The following is a 22151-nucleotide window of genomic DNA, read 5'->3' as shown; positions in this document are numbered from 1 at the left end:
AGGAGTAACGGTTTCTAATACCACCACCCCTACTACTGCGTCCACGCCGTTGCCGCCACTTAAGTCCGACCCAAGCAGACAACATAAACCTAAGCGTGTTTGCAAGCTGAGTGCTGATTGGCTACTGCTGTGGCTTCCAAGTATTCTTTAACCTCTGTTTGTGTTTATCTCGCGCTGCACTTTCTGCTAATCTGCACTGTGCTTATGAACACGCTTGGGTTTATGTTGTCAGCGTAGGTCAGACTTAAGTGAACAGACTATCGTATTAGTGTATGCGAAACAATGGTTAGAACTGCCATCACTACTACTGTGCCCACACCCCTGCCCCGCCGCAAGGGTATTGGTGTTTCTCCGCAACCAGCGCTGCCACACACTTACTGATCTTGTTCTCGGCGACCTTGAGCGCGAACCCCTGTATAATGTAGGGGGAGGATCGGCCCTTCTCGTTGGCCGCCGTCACCAGCAGGAGGTAGTCTCTCCCCGGGGCCAGGCCCGCCACGCTGAAGGAGGGCGTCGCCGAGGTGACATTGGCAACCACCTCATGAGTCGCGGCGTCCTGGACCTGTTGAGGGAGTTTTGATGAGGATTGTTACAGGGGGACTGTTGGCGGGGGCTTGTTAATTGTAGACTGTTAAAGAAAGATTGTTACCGGGGAGTTGCTGGGGAGAATTGTTACTGAGGGCTTTTTGGTGGGTATTTGTTGAAGGGGGGCTTACTGGGGGACTATTGGTGGGTGATTGTTACTGGGGGACTGTTGGCAGATGATTATTACTGGGGACTGTTGGTTGGTGATTGTTACTGGGGGACTGTTGGGTGGGTGATTGTTACTGGGGACTGTTGGGTGGGTGATTGTTACTGGGGGACTGTTGGGTGGTTGATTGTTACTGGGGACTGTTGGTGGGTGATTGTTACTAGGGTACTATTGGTGGGTGATTGTTACTGGGGGACTATTGGTGGGTGATTGTTACTGGGGGACTATTGGTGGGTGATTGTTACTGAGGGACTATTGGTGGGTGATTGTTACTGGGGACTGTTGGTTGGTGATTGTTACTGGGAGACTGTTGGTGGGTGATTGTTTCTGGGAGACTGTTGGTGGGTGATTGTTACTGGGGGACTATTGGTGGGTGATTGTTACTGGGGAACTGTTGGTGGGTGATTGTTAATGGGGGACTATTGGCGGGTGATTGTTACTGGGGGACTGTTGGTGGGTGATTGTTACTGGGGGACTATTGGTGGGTGATTGTTACTGGGGACTGTTGGGTGGGTGATTGTTACTGGGGGACTGTTGGTGAATGATTGTTACTGGGGACTGTTGGTGGGTGATTGTTACTGAGGGACTATTGGTGAGTGATTGTTACTGGGGGACTATTGGTGGGTGATTGTTACTGGGGGACTGTTGGTGGGTGATTGTTACTGAGGGACTATTGGTGAGTGATTGTTACTGGGGGACTATTGGTGGGTGATTGTTACTGGGGGACTGTTGGTGGGTGATTGTTACTGGGGGACTGTTGGTGGGTGATTGTTACTGAGGGACTATTGGTGAGTGATTGTTACTGGGGGACTTTTTGTGGGTGATTGTGACTGGGGACTATTGGTGGGTGATTGTTACTGCGGGACTTTTGGTGGGTGATTGTTACTGCGGGACTATTGGTGAGTGATTGTTACTGGGGGACTATTGGTGGGTGATTGTTACTGGGGGACTGTTGGTGGGTGATTGTTACTGGGGGACTATTGGTGGGTGATTGTTACTGGGGAACTGTTGGTGGGTGATTGTTACTGGGGGACTGTTGGTGGGTGATTGTTATTTGGGAACTGTTGATGGGTGATTGTTACTGGGGGACTATTGGGTGGGTGATTGTTACTGGGGACTATTGGGTGGATGATTGTTACTGGGGGACTATTGGGTGGATGATTGTTACTGGGGGACTGTTGCGTGGGTGATTGTTACTGGGGGACTGTTGGGTGGGTGATTGTTACTGGGGGACTATTGGGTGGATGATTGTTACTGGGGGACTGTTGGTGGGTGATTGTTACTGGGGGACTATTGCGTGGGTGATTGTTACTGGGGGACTGTTGGTGGTTGATTGTTACTGGGGGACTGTTGGGTGGGTGATTGTTACTGGGGACTGTGGGTGGGTGATTGTTACTGGGGGACTATTGGGTGGGTGATTGTTACTGGGGACTGTGGGTGGGTGATTGTTACTGGGGGACTATTGGGTGGGTGATTGTTACTGGGGGACTGTTGGTTGGTGATTGTTACTGGGGACTGTTGGTGGGTGATTGTTACTGGGGGACTGTTGGTGGATGATTGTTACTGGGGGACTGTTGGTGGGTGATTGTTACTGGGGGACTGTTGGGTGGGTGATTGTTACTGGGGACTGTTGGTGGGTGATTGTTACTGGGGGACTGTTGGGTGGGTGATTGTTACTGGGGGACTATTGGGTGGGTGATTGTTACTGGGGGACTGTTGGGTGGGTGATTGTTACTGGGGGACTGTTGGTGGGTGATTGTTACTTGAGACTGTTGGGTGGGTGATTGTTACTGGGGGACTATTGGGTGGGTGATTGTTACTGGGGGACTATTGGGTGGGTGATTGTTACTGGGGGACTATTGGGTGGGTGATTGTTACTGGGGACTGTGGGTGGGTGATTGTTACTGGGGACTGTTGGTGGGTGATTGTTACTGGGGACTGTTGGGTGGGTGATTGTTACTGGGGGACTATTGGGTGGGTGATTGTTACTGGGGACTGTTGGGTGGGTGATTGTTACTGGGGACTGTTGGTAGGTGGGTGTTACTGGGGACTGTTGGGTGGGTGATTGTTACTGGGGACTGTTGGGTGGGTGATTGTTACTGGGGACTGTTGGTAGGTGGGTGTTACTGGGGGACTATTGGGTGGATGATTGTTACTGAGGGACTGTTGGTGGGTGATTGTTACTGGGGGACTGTTGGGTGGGTGATTGTTACTGGGGACTGTTGGGTGGGTGATTGTTACTGGGGGACTGTTGGTAGGTGGGTGTTACTGGGGACTGTTGGTGGGTGATTTACTGGGGGATTTTCTCTGGGATATACATTGCTACTTTTATTAATTGTTACTTTGGATGGTTGGTGTATGATAGCCACTAGAGGACTTTGGGCCGATTGTTGCTACCTGAGGCTGAGATAAAGGAACTGCTGATGATGTGATTGTGGTCCTTTGGCAGTATTTAAGGTTTCTAGAGTGTTACTGTCTGATTGTTGGTGCATTTTGATTGCTGAAGAAATGCTACTCAGTTGTGTATTGCTGAGAGAAATGTTAACCTGTGATTTTTTTGCTGCATGATTGTTAAAAGATGAATGTGGTTTGTTAGTGTGTGTGTGTGTGTGTGTGTGTGTGTGTGTGTGTGTGTTCGGTTGCTGATATCTCTTTCCGTTGCACATTTGCTTTGCTTGAGGTTGTTTGTCTGTCACCGTGGGATTGTTGTCTTGAAAACTCGTGTAAGTGAATGTAGGCTCAGAGACTCCCTAGAGTTTTACAAGACTGGCTATTGCAGTTTGAATCTTGACTTATTATTGTAGTGACTTTTGGAAGCGGATTGTTAAGAGTGGATTGTCAGTTGCCGAGGAGGAGGAAGACGAATGAAGGAGGAAGAGAAGAAGGGGAGGAGGAAGAAAGGTGTGGTAGCAATGGGGGTTTTGATAACTGTGATTGTGGTGGTGTTGAACGTTTTCTCTCTCTCTCTCTCTCTCTCTCTCTCTCTCTCTCTCTCTCTCTCTCTCTCTCTCTCTCTCTCTCTCTCTCTCTCTCTCTCTCTCTCTCTCTCTCTCTCTCTCTCTCTCTCTCTCTCTCTCTCTCTCTCTCTCTCTCCTCATCCTTCCTCCCTTCTGTCACTTTCCCTTCCATTTATTTTACTCTCGTTCATTTCTTCTTCCTCCTCCTCTTCCTCCTCCTCCTCCTCTTTTCTTTCTGGTCCAAATATTTCCTTTTATTTCTCCTCCTTCTACTCTTCTTTTTAAATCATATTCCTATTTCTTTCTTTTTCTGGTTCCTCCGTTTCTTTGTTCTGGCTTTTATTTTGTTTCCCTTTCTTTATTATTATTATTATTATTATTATTATTATTATTATTATTATTATTATTATTATTATTATTATTATTATTATTATTATTATTATTATTATTATTATTATTATTATGACTTAACATTATTCCTCCTTCTCCACTTTATTCTCGCTCTCCTCCTCCTCCTCCTCTTCGTCTTCGTCTGTGTTCAAAAAGAGTTTAGATAAGTTTATGGATGCAAAGATTTGGCAGGAAGTAGTAGGTGGGATACGGGGTAGATGACGATTGGAATAGGCTGGGTGATGGCCGTGTGGTCGCTGAATGGGGCAGGATTGCTGTATTCAGGAGATTAGATGGGCTTGGGGAGGCGGATGATAGGTGCTACATTGCCACTCGCGGTAGGTAGACAGGGGCTGCCAAGTATAGGCCAGTGGGCTTTTTGCGGACTCCTTGCGTTCATATGTTCATGTCTTTTCCCGCCTCAAAAAATAACCGGTCTGCCTAAACAAACGAGGTGATTTCAGCAGACATTTTTTTTGTTTTACCGAACCGACTCATCCGGCATTAGAACAAGCTTCCTGTTGATGTTGTTAAAGTGAAAACGATTAATGACTTTTGTTGAACCACCTTGAGTGTTACTTCGCTGCAAGAGGAGTGAATTGAAGGCTCTTTCGTCTACCTACTACAAGTGTTTTAGAATGCTCTGCAGGTCACTGGAGAACCTGAAGGATAGATTAAAGCACTGAAACAAGCAACCATGTCTTAAACCATCACCGTTCATGCTGTCTGGAGTTCTATGGTTTCCTTTCTTGCTTCTCTCCTCCTCCTCCTCCTCCTCCTCACTTGCAAAGTATCAAAATTTGCTGATGACACAAAAATTGCTCGTAAAGTAACTGCGACACTCGACGAAGAAGCTTTACAATCAGATATAGATCGACTTGCACGTTGGGCCAATCAATGGCAAATGAAATTTAACGTTGACAAATGTAAAGTGTTGCACATTGGAAAAAATAACAATCGCGTTCGGTACGTAATGAATGGCCAACAACTTTCTGCAGTAAGTAAAGAAAAGGATCTTGGAATCACTATATCAAGCGATTTAAAGCCCGGTCAGCATTGTTCAGAGGTAGTTAAAACTGCAAACAAATTGGTTGGCTTCATCGGACGAGTCTTTAATAATAAATCGGAAAAAGTAATATTAAAACTGTATAATTCGTTGGTTCGACCCCGTCTAGAGTACTGTGTACAGTTTTGGTCTCCCTACTACAGAAAAGACATAGAAAAGTTGGAACGGGTTCAACGAAGAGTAACAAAGATGATTCCTTGGTTGAAAAATTTGTCATATGAACAAAGGCTTAAAGAAGTAAATTTATTCAGTCTATCAAAACGAAGAATGCGAGGCGATCTAATAGAAGTGTTTAAAATGTTCAAAGGATTCAGTGATATTAATGCGGAAGATTACTTTACAATTGATCGATCAAATAGAACAAGAAGAAATCACAATTTGAAGATAAGTGGTAAAAGATTCTCGTCGCACGAAGCTAAACACCTTTTCTTCAACCGAGTTGTTAATGTTTGGAACTCTCTACCCTGTGATGTCGTTGATAGTACAACAGTTACGGCCTTCAAGAATAGATTAGACAAGTATTTTGAATCCAACCAGCAACAAAGATAATACTCATTGTCGTAATAACGTTAAGTTCTATCGAATACTGGTGTCCTTGTCCGCTTTTATCGCCCGGTTAGTGGTAGCAGTAATGGTATTTCTTTCCTCTTTCCTACATAATTTCCATGCAGTTTTTCCATGCTGCATGGTTCTTTTTCCTTTCCTGTCAGCTTTGGCTGGAGGGATGGGGGGTGGGGAGGAGCCTTCGCCTTTGCTGTCCTTCATCTTCCACATTGATTAGATAGTTACTGTAGCTTGTCACAAACAGCCTCGTAAGGACCAGCAGGTCTGCTGTTGTTTGTCCTTCCTTTGTGTTCCTTTGTGTCCTCCTCCTCCTCCTCTCTCCTCCTCCTCCTCCTCCTCCTTCATCTTCCACCTTTGATTAGATAGTTAGTGTAGCTTGTCACAAACAGCCTCGTAAGGACCAGCAGGTCGGCTGTTGTTTGTTCTTCCTTTGTGTTTCTTTGTGTGTTCCTTCCTCCTCCTCTCTCCTCTTCCTCGTCCTCTTCTTCCTCCTCCTCCTCCTCCTCTTCCTCCTCCTCCGCCTCCTCCTCCGCCTCCTTTGCCTCCGCCTCAATCATTTCTTAGTCTCATCCACCGGCCTTCCTCCCTCTCTGATCATTTCCATTATATCCCTTACCCTGTGTCCCCCTTTACCCACCGTGGTATGGAAGACTTGCTGGAGCCCCCCGTCATGGCCAGGGACACAGGCCACGGCGAGGGTTGAGGCGCTGTGGTTCACCAATGCGCAGGACACCGGCTCTTCGGGAGGACCTGAGGAAGAGAGGAGAGAAGGTTTTAGAGCAGTGAGGGGAGAAAGATAGAGGAAGAAAAGGGACATAGAGAGCCTGGGGGTGAGGTATCGTGGCGGGGTGAAGTCAAGAAGAACTGGAAAAAAAGGAAAAATCTTGAAAACTAAAAAGAAAAAATATAACAAAATATATTAGTAAGTTAAGGAAGAAAAATACGAAAACCATAAGAAAAAGAAGAAAAGGAATGGAAAATAAGAAGGGGAAGAAGAAAGAGATTGACAGAATGAACTCTAAGAAGCAAAAGTTAAAGTAAGAAGTAGAGGAAGAACACGATTAAGGTGAAAATCAAGAAATAGACTTATAGATGAAAAAATGGAAGGTGGAACAAGGAACACCAAATAAAACGGCACACACACACACACACACACACACACACACAAACACACACACACACACACACACACACACACACGCACGGACATACCCCCCCCCCCCCAAATAATGCAAGCGCATGTCGTACAAGGAATGGCTTCGTCGTCGCTGCTATGCTCCTGAAGGCTAAATATTCACAGCAGAACACGAACCACAAAGAACAAGACTGGGGTATAATCAGTCTTACCAGATGTCATCACCGACTACGTCTTTATGCCCACGAAGTTTGAACTATTTCCAACAATTATCGTCACTTTTTTTTTTTCACGTGTACGTCTATAGCGCCGGTAGGCTTTGTTGAGGGGCCTGGATGGTAGTCGGCCCCATCCCGTCATGGCGCAGGCAAGTGTTTATAGTGGCGCCATCTTCTCTTACCTGTGTTTCTCTGGGACAGTAGCAAGTACACTTCAATACATTAAGTGGTACTATTGTTAATGAATATGTAGATGATCATTATCGTTGTTTTCTTTTTTTGGTAAACGAGAAAAAATAAATGACTATTGGAAGTTTGGAAAGTTTCGTTAAGTCGGCGCAACATCTGTGGTCATATGCCGGAGAGAGACAGAAGGAGAAGGAATTATAGGAGAAGGGAACAGACCCCAGGAGACGGGACACAACCCCCTATCAATACCTGGTACCCATTCACTGCTGGGTGGACAGGGGCGTAGGGTATCAGAAAAGCCGCCCAAATTTTTCCACTCCGCCCGGGAATCGAACCCGGGCTCTCTCGGTTGTGAGCCGAGTGTGCTAACCACTTCACCACGAGGCCCCCAGGTGACTATTGGAAGCCTATCCTCATTAAATATCTTTCTTGCATGAGCCTCGCAAAATCAAGCAGAATTGAACCTTCTATTTTCTATTTTTAGCTATCACTATTTGCCGAGTATCTGTTGAGGGTGTATCAGTTTCGCCTTCGACGAAATTCCGGGGGCTTCGTGGTGCAGTGGTTAGCACACTCGGCTCACAACCGAGAGAGCCCGGGTTCGATTCCTGGGTGGAGTGGAAAAATTTGGGCGGCTTTTCCGATACCCTACGCCCCAGTCCACCCAGCAGTGAATGGGTACCAGGTATTAATCGGGGGTTGTGTCCCGTCTCCTGGGGTCTGTTCCCTTCCCCTATAATTCCTTCCCCTCCTGTCTCTCTCCGGCATATGACCACAGATGTTGCGCCCACTGAACGAAACTTTCCAACTTTCGACGAAATTTATTAAAAAAACATTAGGGCGTGTAGCAACTCGACATAAACCGTTCCATCCATTGTTTGTATCTCCGTGAGGGTTACTGCATAGCTTCCGCTCCCATCAACACCTGGCTTTAAACGTCATCATCACCTTTGACCGGCACACCCTCTTGGTAGCGGCAGACGTCCACCCCACACCACAACAAGCAGTCATGTGAGGGCGGGGTGTAACACTCTGGGAGCAGAAACCAGTGACCTCACGGAAACCCAAACACTGGGTGCTGCCTAATCGTCCTAGCGTAGGGACGGTTTCTGTTGAGTTGCTAAACGCCCTTAAATGTTTCTTGATAAATTTCGTCGAAGGGGCGACTGATCATCCTAAGCAGACACTCGGCAAATATTTTAACATAAATAAAAAAATGTAATTTGGGAGGTGGCCGCATCATTCGCGTTTGTGGGATGATGTCTGATGATGGAGCCCCTAACCTACGCTAACAGATCAGACACCACCGAGTGCCAAAGACTACCCACATGCTCTGAAGATCTCCTGTCAACCACTGGCGGACTCTGAAAGAAGCTAGTGAAAGTAAAATCAAAATAAACTGAGGCCAATAATAATGGCGCCACTATAAACACTTGTTTGCGCCAAGGACGGCGGAATATGTACACTGTATGTATAGAGAAGAATTTTTAGAGGTTCAGCCTTCGAGAGGGATGTGACGGCTGTATTGCCATCAGGATTATGGAGAGGTGGGGAAGATGAAGAAAGAAAAAAAACGAGATATATTTGACTATGTGCCAGAAGTCTGTGGAAGAATTAGAGAAAGCAAGGTTCTGACATTTTCTTTGGATGAAAGAGTTTGCAGTTAGTCGAAGCATAGATATGGTGCGATTCCGTTTGTTGATGTAAAAATCGTGATTAGCAGGAGTACAAAGGCTCTGGGACCTTTTGTGAGTATTTTTTTATAGCACGAGAACAAACGGCGTGATTGAACCAGGGCCATGCCATTTAGTCAGCAGATGAACAACGCAAACAAGAATAAATTAGCACGTATGAAGCAGACAGACAGACAGACAGACAGACAGACAGACACGCGGAACAGGATCATATATGCCTTTTCAGGACAAGGGAACGTAATGGGGGAGAGAGAGAGAGAGAGAGAGAGAGAGAGAGAGAGAGAGAGAGAGAGAGAGAGAGAGAGAGAGAGAGAGAGAGAGAGAGAGAGAGAGAGAGAGAGAGAGAGAGAGAGAGAGAGAGAGAGAGAGAGACAGAGACACACACAGAGACACACACAGAGACGGAGAGACACACAGAGACACACACAGACACACACAGACACACACAGAGACGGAGAGAGGCACATAGACACACAGAGACACACACAGACACACACAGACACACACAGACACGGAGAGAGACACATAGACACACAGAGACACACAGACACACACAGAGACACACAGAGACGGAGAGACACACAGAGACACACACAGACACACACAGACACACACAGACACACACAGACACACACAGACACACACAGACACACAGAGAGACGGAGAGAGACACAGAGACACAGAGAGAGGGAGAGAGAGTGAGAGAGAGGAAAAGTAAGATCAGGGAAACATTTTGATACAGATGGAGAGGAAAAAAATGACGTAAGATGTGCAAGGGATTGAAGAGGGAGACGAGATAAATGATGCTGGGAGATGGAGTGAACGCCTTAGGAGAGTGTTGTGGGAGAGGGAGTGAACACCGCCAAGACTCAGAAACTTTGTATACATGGAGGAATTTAAATGTTGGAGATATCGCTTGTGAATCTTCAACGGTGGAATTAGAAGGAACTGTTGGTGGCTGTGGTGTTGATGCTCTTGGGGTTTGCTCTCTGCCTTCACTAACGCCCATGCTTAACTCTGCCTCTACTCTAGACGGCTTGATAACTTTTTGAGCACTAAGCAAATTCTTGAACCCGAGTCTAAGGTACATAGGTTGGTGTTGGTGACAGTGTGGTGGTAGTGGTGGTGGTGACGGTGGGGAGTGTGTTCGTGGTGGTGGTGGTGGTGGTTCGATAATGGAAGGGAAAGAAGGAGTGGGTGGTGACTTTTATAGTGATGTATTGTGGTGGTGAAGGCAGGAGAGTTTGATGGAGCAAAATGATGTTATTGAGAGCGTGTATAATGATGGAGGTGGTTGTTTTGGTGGTGATGGTGATGGCGTACGAGGAAAGACACACACACACACACACACACACACACACACACACACACACACACACACACACACACACACACACACACACACACACGAACTCTCCCCCCCTCACACACACACTCACGAACCCTGCCTGCCCCCCCCCATACACACGAACTCTCCCCCCAACACACACACACACACACACACACACTCTTCCATCCCCCCCCACACACGAACCCCGCCCCCTCCGCACACCCACCCACCTGCAGGCGTGACGATAAAGACACAGGGCACCTTCTGCTGGCCTATCTTGTTGGAGGCTAGGCAGAACACGACGCGGCGCTGTTCGTGGGCGTGGCCGTGCTCCTGGGGCCGGTACACAAGCCTGCTGGTGCTGCCCTTAGACGTGAAGGTAGACGCGGGGAGGTCCTTCACCCCGCGACTGCTGTTCACCTGCCACTTAAACCCGACCTGGGAGGGGAGAGTGTTGTGTTGGTAGTGGTGGTGGTGGTGGTGGTGGTGGTGGTGGTGACAGTGATATGTGTGTGTTCCATCTATCTATCTGTCTATCTATCTATCTATCTCACCTCCTCTGGGTTGGATTCCACGCCACAGTCCAGCGTCACCTCGTCCATGGCAGTGACGGACACGGTAACATTGCTGGGCTGGCGGCACTGCGGGGCGACTGCGTGAAGGAGAGCCGGACAAAGGGCGTTAGCTTACAGGGGCGGCGGACAAGAGGAAGTCGAGGGCTTGTAATGAAGGAGAGCTGCATGAGGGTAGAGGGAGGGGTAGGGTAGTGAGGGGAGCAGAAATGGAAGAGGTTACAGAGGGGATAATTCAGTCAGAACTAGAATGATTTGGTCTTGGAACGAGAATAAAGAACTGAATCGCAAAAAGCCTTCTGAGCACCTGTTGGAGAAAAATGTACAGTGTGTAGAGATGGACTTCAGGTGGAGTTGAACGTGGGTAGAGAGGGGTATGGTAGTGGGGGGAGCAGAAATGGAAGAGGTTACAGTGAGGATAATTCAGTCAGAGCTAGAATGGTTTGGTCTTGGAACGAGAATAAAGAACTGAATCGCAAAAAGCCTTCTGAGCACCTGTTGGAGAAAAATGAACGAGGAGGCAGAGCGTACAGCGTAGAGATGGACTTCAGGAGTTGAATGTGGGTAGAGGGAAGGGTGGTGCAGTGGGAAGAGCAGAAGTGGAAGGCGTTAGAGAAGGAATAAGGACGTAAAAACTGGGATGGTTTGATCTTGTAGCGAGAACAACAGATAAAGGGCCTCATCAGAAAGCCTTAGAGCATATATTGAAGGAGGACGATCGACAAGGAGGCAGAGAATACGGTGTAGATAGAGACAGACTTAAGGAGAATGTGCAAAGATAAAAGACACTTTGCATAGGGTAGGCGGTGGCTGAGTGGTAGCGTGCTGGGCCCACATTCACCACGTGATGGACGATCCCCACGCTACCACCTGGGATTTTTCAGTCACCGCCGAGTGGCTTAAAACTACCCACATGCTGTCCTGAAGACCACCCATCAACCCGGACTCTAGAGGAAACCGTCCAAGTGAATCAAGAAGGAGTTCCGGGGGGCAGCATGAGCCAAGAGAAGATGGCGCCACTATAAACACTTCCCTGCGCCATGACGGGCTGGGGCCAACTAACATCCAGGCCCCTCAAGCAAGCCTACCGGCGCTATAGGCATAGACGCAAAAAAGAAACAGATCTGACCATCCTCGCTTTCTGCTGTTCATGGTGTGTGCTTTCTTTCCAGGGTGAGTGTTGCGCGCCGAGGCAAGGCCGTGTGGGAGGAGCTAAGAGATACATCAATAGGGAAGGTTAGTGTTTCGGGGGGTCTTGTGTTTCCATTTTAGTGTTGGCGTTGTTGCGTTTATTTTCATTCATCGCGTTTTATATTATGAAAGCGTGGCTCTATGAAGGTGGTGATGGTGGCGCTAATGGAGGAGAGGAGGAGGAGGAAACAGAAGGGCAGCGGAAGGAGGGAGAAAAAGTTTTTATTTAACTAATCTTGGGTGACACAGCATTGTTCTGAATAATGGCAGAGAAAGAATGGAGTTGGAGGAGGAGGAAGAAGAAGAAGAAGAAGAGGAGGAGGAGGAGGAGGAAACATGGAAAACATGGAATCATGGACTAGCAGGCAGCAGAAAGCCATCAATCCGTTTGCCATAGGAGTGGCTTGCAGGGAAGGATTAAAGCACTTGTGTATCTACTCTTGGGAACGTTCAGTTCACTCCCGATGCAGCAAAGTGGCGATCAATGCGTTTCTTGAAGGAGTTGATGGTCTCTGCGCTAACCACTTCTGCAGGAAGGCTGTTCCAGTGGCGAACAACTCTATTCGAGAAATAACTCCTGCCGATGTCGGTATTGCATCGCCTTGCTTGAATTGTTTTTCCGTTGTTTCTTGTTCTCAGGTTGGTTTGTAGCGTGAAGAGTTTGGAGTGATCAACGTTGCTGAGCTTGTTCAGGTACTTAAAGACTTGTATCATGTCTCCCCGCAGGCGTCTCTTTTCCAACGTGAAGAGGTTGAGTCGCTCGAGTCGCTCTTCATAGGGCTTCGTCCTCAGTGATGGTATCATCTTCGTGGCGCGGCGCTGTACTCTCTCAAGTAATTCAATGTCTTTCCTGTAATTAGGAGACCAGAATTGCACGGCGTATTCCAGGCGTCTTGTATTCGAAGTTCCTCGATATGAACCCAAGCATTGTATTGGCTTTCTTACAGGCGGACTTGCAGTGTTTTATTTGTTTCAAGTCACTGCTGATGGTGACCCCGAGGTCTCTTTCCTCTTGCACAAAATGTAGTGGCTCGCCACCCATGTGGTATGTGTGGTTGCTGTTTCTGGAGCCGATATGCATTACTTTACATTTGGCAGTGTTGAAGGACATCTGCCATTTTTCTGACCACCGAGTGATCTGGTCCAGGTCTCTCTGGATAATTTCGCAGTCTGCCGTGGTGAGGCCTTCCACCCACCTTTGTGTCGTCGGCAAATTTTGAAAGATTGGATTTCAATCCTAGTTCTAGGTCGTTGATATATATGATGAAAAGTATGGGTCCCAGCACTGACCCCTGTGGCACTCCACTTGTGACCGGGAGCCACTCGGAGGCCTGTCCGTTGAGTACAACTCGTTGTTTTCTTCCAGTGAGCCAGTCCTTGATCCACGCTGTCAGATCGTCGCCTAATCCCGCCGACTTGAGTTTCTTGAGGAGTCTTTCGTGTGGCACTTTGTCAAAGGCTTTCTGAAAGTATAGATATATAACATCGCTGGGGATATGATTATCCCAGTTTTCATAGATACCTTGGAAGAAGTCCAATAAATTGGTTAAGCATGAGCGCTTGTTCCTGAAACCGTGCTGAGCATCGGAAATGATGTTGTTGTCTTCAAGGAACCTAACGAGCTTGTCTCTGATGATCTTCTCGAGGATTTTTCCCGCCACAGAGGTCAGGCTGATTGGTCTGTAGTTTAGGGCCACACTTTTGTCTCCCTTTTTGTAGATCGGAGTTACATTCGCTTGTTTCCAGTCTTTTGGGACTTTGTTTTGTTGTAGTGACAGATTGTAGATGGTGGTGAGTGGCTTGAGGATTTGCTGCTTGAGTTCCTTGAGCAGCCTGGGTGACAAGTCGTCGGGTCCGGTGGACTTGTTTGTCTCGAGTTTGTCTAGGTACTTCTTCACATCCCGTTCTTCGATTGTGCCAATTTCTAGGGGAGTGATTCCCATCGGTGGGGTAGGGGACTGGGTATTCTCGACCGTGAACACAGACGCGAAGTTTCTGTTTAGGGTTTCGACCATTTGTCTACTGTCCTGTGTTAGTACGTCACTTTCATCTTTTAAGGGACCGATATTGCTTTTTGTCTTCTTTTTGGTTCTTATATACGTGAAGAACTTTTTTGGGTTGGACTTGGCTTCGCGTGCAATTTGCTTTTCATAGTCGCGTTTACGCTGCCGAATGAGTGTTCTGCAAGCTCTGAGGCTTTGATGGTATTGTTCGCGTGCCTCGTCAGTGCCGTTTTCTTTGAGCGAGTTGTATTTTCTCTTCTTTAAATTAATCGCCCGTCGAACCTGGGTAGTCATCCATGGTGGGCTTGTGGCATTATTTGTTCTCCTTGTCTTCATGGGAACAGTTGTTCTCTCTACCTCCAGAGTTTGGTCTTGAAGCCATTCCACTCTCCGTCCACAGGAGTGTAGGTCATGGGTTCCCAAGTTGTCTGGGTTAGCAGCTCACGAGCGAAATTAAAATTGGCTCTTTTGTAGTCTGGAATCTTGGACGTGTTTTCGGTGAGTTCATGGTCTGTTCTGATCTTTAGGCGGATTAGGTGATGGGCGCAACCATCCAGCTTTTCGCCGACTTGACATTCACGTGTGAGATCTGAATCACTCACGAGTACTAGGTCTAATATGTTATTTTCCCTCGTCGGTTGGGTAACAATCTGAGTAAGAAAAGTGTCTTCTAACATTTCGAGCAATCTGTTACCCTCCCGATCTCCAATCATCGTGGTCCAGTCAATGTTGGCACAGTTAAAGTCCCCGATAATGACAGATTGTTTGTTTTGCGTTACGGTGTGGATTTCTTCGTACAGCGCTTCGTCGTCCGCTGCTTGTTGCTTTGGAGGTCTGTAAACGGTTCCAATCGTTATTTTGTTGTGCTTGCTAGTCTCCAGTTCAACATATACTGTGTCATATTTCTTTGAGTCTCCTTTGGTTACTTCCACGGCAGGGTATTTGTTCTTGACGTAACAGATAACACCTCCTCCTTTCTTGTGAAGTCTGTTTTTGTAGAAGCTCTCGTATCCTGGAATTGAGAATTCGGTCATTAGGTGGTCAGAGGTGGCCCACGTTTCGGTGATGGCAATCACGTCCGGACTTTCTACGTCAACGTAGGCAAGTAACTCATCCCGTTTGGGTATTAAGCTCCGCGCGTTGGTGTATAGGACAGAAATGTCCTTCTTGACTTCAGTGCTTCGAGGCACAGTAGTCCGGTGTCTGCGTGTGTTTTCTGTTGGGGGCGTTGGTGTATGATGGGCGGGCTCTACTGGTTGGTTGTTTACGATACTTTGGTGCCCCTCCCGCGCTCGGAGTTTTTTTAGTACAAAAGTACTTCCTCGTTCAGCAGCCTACCAAGCCGTGCTGAGCCAATCGCATTGAGGTGAAGACCGTCAGGACGGAAAAGGTCGGGGTTGTCAAAGAAATGATCGGGGTTGTCAAAGAAAGGAGGAGGAGGAGGAGGAGGACGAGGAAAAAGGAGTACAAAGGAAAAGCAAACAGCAACAGACCTCTTGGTCCTAACACGGTTGTTTGTTGTTGCTACCATCTACTCTATCTACGAGTCAGAGACACAGGACAGCAAAGGCGAGGGCTCCTCCCCTCCCACCAGTCCCTCCAAGAAAAGTAAGAATACCATGTAGTATAGAAAAACTGCAATGTAATTTTCCATGGACAGAAGGAAGATCATACACGACACCTAAGCTAACACGACTTTCTGTTAGACCGGAGCAAAATAGCGGATGTTCGGGTTAGCTTCTAAATATTTGTCTAGTCGGTTTTTGAACGTGCAAATAGATTCGCTTTCGACGACGTTTTGAGGCAGACCATTCCATACATTGATGACACGGTTGAAGAAGTGTTTTGATTCATTTGAGTTGAAACGCTTCCTCGTTATTTTGTATCCATTGTTTCTTGTTGCGCTTGATTGAGAGACTGTAAAATAATCATGAACATTAACGTTATCGAATCCCTTGAAAATTTTAAACACCTCGATAAGATCACCTCTTAGCCTGCTCTGTATTAGGCTGAATAAGCTCAGTTCTTTAAGTCTGTCTTCGTACGGTTTGTTTCGCAGTCAGGGATAATTTTAGTAACTCGACGCTGCACCCTCTCGAGTTTATCAATATCTTTTCTGTAATAGGGAGACCAAAACTGAGCGCAATACTCAAGATGTGGGCGAACTAACGAATTGTACAGTGTTAATATTACTTTTTCTGATTTGTGTTAAAATGTACGACCAATAAATCCGATCAGTTTGTTGGCAGTTTTTATTACTTCTGTGCAACGTTGACTCGGTTTAAAAGATTTGGATAGAATAGGAATAAGCGAGAGCAGAAAGGCGTGTACACAGGACCGCGGGAGGGGTGGAGGAATGCAGGTGTTAAGTTTAGAAGAACAGTTTCTCTCTCTCTCTCTCTCTCTCTCTCTCTCTCTCTCTCTCTCTCTCTCTCTCTCTCTCTCTCTCTCTCTCTCTCTCTCTCTCTCTCTCTCTCTCTCTCTCTCTCTCTCTCTCTCTCTCTCTCTCTCTCTCTCTCTCTCTCTCTCTCTCTCTCTCTCAGATCATCATATACATTCAGAAACAGAGAGAAAGAGAAAAAAATATATATGAGGAATATCAGAAATGACAGTAACAAGACAGACAATGAGAGGTGAATGAATTATGGAAGAGAGGCACAGAGCGAGGAAGACGGATAGCACCATGCACAAACATTAAAGTAGATGAGAAGGAAGGATAAACAGCCAGACGAAGACAGAGACAGAGAGATGGGCCAAGGAAACAGAGCACCAAATATTTGCATGAATTATATATAGAGAAAGCAAGAAAAAGGAGACAAAAGGGAGAATAAGAGAAGATACAGTAAAAGAAGCAATGTAAAGTAAAGGAGGAGGAGGTTGAATGTTGAGAAGGGATATTTGAACCCATGTCACAAACTCTCCTTTCCGTGGTCGTTCCCTTGATATAAGTTTTAAATAATATAAGTTTTCAGACACCGTTCCTCACAGGCTTTCTTTGATCTACTTCTACAGGTTAGTGGCTACGTCTTACATAGTCCAGGGGCTTCGTGGTGCAGTGGTTAGCACACTCGGCTCACAACCGAGAGAGCCCGGGTTCGATTCTCGGGCGAAGTGGAAAAATTTGGGCGGCTTTTCCGATACCCTACGCCCCTGTCCACCCAGCAGTGAATGGGTACCAGGTATTAATCGGGGGTTGTGTTCCGTCTCCTGGGGTCTGTTCCCTTCTATAATTTCTTCCCCTTCTGTCTCTCTCCGGCATATGACCACAGATGTTGCGCCGACTAAACGAAACTTTACAACTTTCTTACATACTTCCCTTTTCTCTTATTAATGGTACGGCGGAAATAATTCAAGAGAGCTGTAATTGGAGGTGAAGTTTGGTGGAATATAACGAAGGTGAAGGCAGTTTAGAAGCTATCGTTGTTTTTTTAGTTGATGACGTAACATCTCAAAGTAAGGGAGATAGCTAAGTCTATATATACCAAGTCAAGTCACTCTGCTTCAAAACTGCGACCGGTACGCGCGGTTTGGGGGCGGAGCAGCGGGATGACGTCACTTGAAGGTAAAAAAAAAAAATACCCGTCAGTTCAGGGGTGACTAAAGTTGGGGCCGTGTGTGCACTCTGGATGTGCACTCTCGCCTTCTTTCACAGCGCGTTCAGTCAAGCCACTGATGAAAAAAATATGCCTTTTTATTGTGCTATTGCGTGACTGTAATTCCAATGCCTACAAACGGCGGTGTGGGGTGTGAGGGAGGGCATGTTGAAGTGATTGATTTAAATTAGTCCGCCTTTCTTCGGTTTCTCTAAATCCCTGTTTCTACATTTTCTAGTTTGGCTCCAAGCAGTGTCACGCATAAACCACGCCTCGGCCGTGTCTCCTCCAGCAAACCTGCGTATGACTTGACTTGGTAGTATATATAGACTTAGGGAGATATATCAATTCAACGAAGACGAAAAACAGTTTGGAAGCTCCCTTAAAAAGCTGGTAATGTATAACATCTCTCAGTAGGGGAGAACTTACAATTCAACGAAGGTGGAAAATTATTTAGAAGCTGCCTTTGGTTTTTGAGTTGGTGATAAGTGTAAACTGAAAACTTAGAATACAATTAAGGTGATAAAAAGTTTAGAAGGTGCCTTTGGTTTTTGAGTTGGTGATAAGTGTAAACTGAAAACTTAGAATTCAATTAAGGTGATAAAAAGTTTGGAAGGTGCCTTTGGTTTTTGAGTTGATGATAAGTGTAAACTGAAAACTTAGAATTCAATTAAGGTGATAAAAAGTTTAGAAGGTGCCTTTGGTTTTTGAGTTGGCGATAAGTGTAAACTGAAAACTTAGAATTCAATTAAGGTGATAAAAAGTTTAGAAGGTGCCCTTGTTTTCTGAGTTGGTAAGAAGTGACATCCCTAACGCAGCTCAGAATTCAAGGAAAGAGAAAATAGTTTATAAGCTGATGTTGGTTTTGATATTGGTCGTTAGTGGCATTTTTTTTTTACGTGTACGCCTATAGCGCCGGTAGGCTTGCTTGAGGGGCCTGGATGGTGTTCGGCCCCAGCCCTTCATGGCGCAGGCAAGTGTTTATAGTGGCGCCATCTTCTCTTGGCTCATGCTGTCCCCCGGAACTCGCTCTTGATTCACTTGGACGGTTTCCTCTAGAGTCCGGGTTGATGGGTGGTCTTCAGGACAGCATGTGGGTAGTTTTAAGCCACTCGGCGGTGACTGAAAAATCCGAGGTGGTAGCGTGGGGATCGTCCATCACGTGGTGAATGTGGGCCCAGCACGCTACCACTCAGCCACCGCCTACCCTTAAGGGGAAGGTTTCAAATACGGCCTCCAGTGACCGAAGAACAAAACGATGGAGAGGGGAAGGATGTGTGACAGACTTAACTCAGAATTCAACGACAGTGAAAACAGTTTATAGCTGGTGTTGAATTTGAAGTTAGTGGTTAGTGACATCTTTTAGTAAGGGAAGGCTTGGAATACTGCGTTCAGTGTCCTAGGAACAAAACAAGGGAGGAGAGAAGGGAGTGCAGGGGGAATAGCAGCGTCTAATGGGTTCGAGCATCCCTGGCGTTCCTCATACTCACACATGATGTCGAGGGCGGCCGGGGCGCTGGTGACGGTGGTGATGGCGTTGGTGGCGGTGCACTGGTAGCCCCCCGCGGCGTGGCGACTCACTTGCTGCAACACCAGGTTTCTCCCCTGAGCCAGCACGCCGAGCTCCCGCACCGTGGACAGCGGGCGACCCTGCAACGACGACGCCCATACCGCTATGACTGACTGACTGACTGACTGACTGACTGACTGACATAAGAACATAAGAACATAGGAGTCTGCAAAAGGCCGGTAGACCTGTACAAGGCAGCTCCTTTGAACCTAAGCTCCCGTGTATCTAACCCCACCTAATATCGCTGTGCATGAATTTATCTAATCTATTTTATAATGTGACAATTGTATTGGCACTCACCACATGACTGCTAAGCCTATTCCACTCATCCACCACCCTGTTAGTAAACCAATTTTTGCCTATGTCTCTGTTGAATCAGAATTTATCCAATTTAAATCCATTACTTCGTGTCCTACCCGGTTCTCTTACCAACAAAACCTTATGAATGTCTCCCTTATTAAAGCCCTTCATTCATTTATAAACCTCGATCATGTCTCCACGCACCCTTCGCCTTTCTAGAGAATGCAAGTTTAACTGTTTTAGTCTTTCGTCGTATGGCAAGTTTCTATACCCCTGAATCATCTTAGTCATCCTCCTCTGCACCGATTCTAACATTTTGATATCCATTCTATAGTAAGGTGACCAGAACTGAACCGCATAGTCAAGATGAGGTCTAACTAATGCTACTGACTGAGTGGCTGATGTACCGAGTGATCGATTGCCTGGTTGAGTGGATGATTGACTGACAGGTGACCCATTGACATTGTGACTCACGTTCTCACAAAATGATCGACTAACAAGCTCATATCGAATCCCAAACTTCCGCTACTGACTTACTGATTGACTGACTGATTTCCGTGAGTGGTTGACTGAATAAGAATAATGATGATGATGATAATGTGTGTGTGTGTGTGTGTGTGTGTGTGTGTGTGTGTGTGTGTGAGAGAGAGAGAGAGAGAGAGAGAGAGAGAGAGAGAGAGAGAGAGAGAGAGAGAGAGAGAGAGAGAGAGAGAGAGAGAGAGAGAGAGAGAGAGAGAGAGAGAGAGAGAGAGAGAGAGAGAGAGAGAGAGAGAGAGAGAGAGAGAGAGAGAGAATTACGTCACCTGGTGCAGCCACTGGACGCGGGTCTCGGGCGGGTTGGCTCTGATGTGACACTCGAAGTAAACGTCCTCGCCCTCCCTGATGTTGCGAGGGTTCAGCGCGGGGGCCAGGCGAACCTGTACCTCGGGGGGGACTGCCAGAGCCGGGGGGGGGGGGGGGGGGGGTTAAATATTTCACATAAGTATGCTTGTTCATGATACGTGAATACGATGATAAATAACGGCACACGTGATTATGTAACACTCTTAAAGATGAGATAATACTACACAGTGCAAACGTTTCTACGTGGTCTTCGGGATGTGCTGCCCAACTTACTAATGCATGATTTAAGCAGCACATTCTCTATTTCATCATTATGCTATCAACCTTACTAATCTAAGAGTTAACCACATTCCTAAGCCAGCCAACACCGTCACTCATATCACTGTGCAACCAAAGTTACTACTAATAAAGCTGGGATCACCAAGACACCTCTGGAACTAAGGATGGTCAGTTGTTTTGAGTCTTAACATTTTTCAGACAACCGTCATTTAAGGACTCATTTTTCATCCCTTTTGTTTTACTCGTTGTTTGCATTCTCGTATTGGCAAAAATAGAACACATGATGGGAGCACAACACATTATTACCAACGTTAGGTTCTTTTGTGTGTATATGCGTGGTCGTACCCTCCAGCGAGGCGGTGACCGCTGACAAACTATATATAGCATCGTCAGCTGACGTCAGTGCCGGCGGCACGGCGGCTGTTGCAAGCCAGCCTTTTGTGTGTACAGTTGGCACATAGTTTTGTTGACTCGTTTAACGCTGCCTTTTGGGAGCGTCGTATACGCGCCGGGCAGAGGAATGGATGGTATGCAATTTACACGTTAGACAATTTATATTTGGATGATTTATTGATGGTCAAATAGGAAGTGGACTTGGGCAAGATGGATCATGCACAGAATTGATACCAGATGGACAACTAAAGTAACCGAGTCAATCAATAGGGACATACACCCACGTAGCGGCGGGGGGTCGCGTCGTATCTCCCACCCTACGACTCGGAGGCCAGGTGGTTCGTCCAGACAAGTCTCCATGCTGGCCCCTCTTGCATCCTAAGTACCTCCTGGCAGGATCTGTCGACTTGATCAATCCATGAACTCTGTGGGCGTCGCTGTGGCTTAGCCCACTCAGGATTGTTTCACCTAGCAAGCCTCCAAACACATGTACCTTGGTCTTGGTCCAGGAGACCTGAAGTCCCAAGGGCTTTGCCTCCTCGTGCAGTGCCTCGAGAGCCATCACCAGGACCTTGAGCGACTCCGCCAGGATTACTACTTCACCGGCAAAAACAAGGTCAGAGACAGCTGGGATTTTTCAGTCACCGCCGATTGGCCTGAGACTACCCACCTACCAACAATGGGAGGTGGTGGCTGAACGGATAGCGAGACGGCGCCGCGTTCAGGAGGACGCGAGTTCAATCCCCGACTGGTGCCACTAAGCTGGGATTTTTCAGCCGCCGCTGAGTGGCTTAAAACTACCCACATGCTGTCCAGAAGACCACCTATCAACCCGGACTCTAGATTCTAGGATTAAAGATGAGCTCCGGGAGGGCAACATGAGCCAATGCAAGATGGCGCCACTATAAACACTCGCCTGCGCCAGAACGGGCTGGGCCGACCATCAATCGAATCCTCACGCTACCACTCGGATTTTTCAGTCACCGCCGAGTGGCTTAAAACTACCCACATGCTGTCCTGAAGACCACCCATCAACCCGGACTCTAGAGGAAGCCGTCCAAGCGAATCAAGAACGAGTTCCGGGGGGCAGCATGAGCCAATGCAAGATGGCGC

General features: G+C 47.0%; 1 protein-coding gene across 1 annotated transcript in view; it reads right to left on the bottom strand.

The window, feature by feature from the left end:
- LOC126991209 (uncharacterized) overlaps positions 1 to 22151 on the bottom strand; it is a 78678-nt gene that overhangs the window by 6765 nt on the left and 49762 nt on the right. Inside the window, exons 11-16 of the mRNA XM_050849988.1 lie at positions 20327 to 20457; positions 19144 to 19303; positions 10849 to 10946; positions 10525 to 10732; positions 6366 to 6478; positions 379 to 562 (exon numbers count right to left, since the gene is read on the bottom strand). Of these exons, the coding sequence (XP_050705945.1) occupies positions 379 to 562; positions 6366 to 6478; positions 10525 to 10732; positions 10849 to 10946; positions 19144 to 19303; positions 20327 to 20457 (894 nt within the window). The remainder of the gene's footprint in view (positions 1 to 378; positions 563 to 6365; positions 6479 to 10524; positions 10733 to 10848; positions 10947 to 19143; positions 19304 to 20326; positions 20458 to 22151) is intronic.

The sequence above is a fragment of the Eriocheir sinensis genome, chromosome 6 (assembly GCF_024679095.1).
Source record: "Eriocheir sinensis breed Jianghai 21 chromosome 6, ASM2467909v1, whole genome shotgun sequence".
NCBI lineage: Eukaryota > Metazoa > Arthropoda > Malacostraca > Decapoda > Varunidae > Eriocheir > Eriocheir sinensis.
The sequence above is the reverse complement of the archived record's forward strand: the minus strand, read 5'-3'. Positions and strand labels throughout refer to the sequence as shown.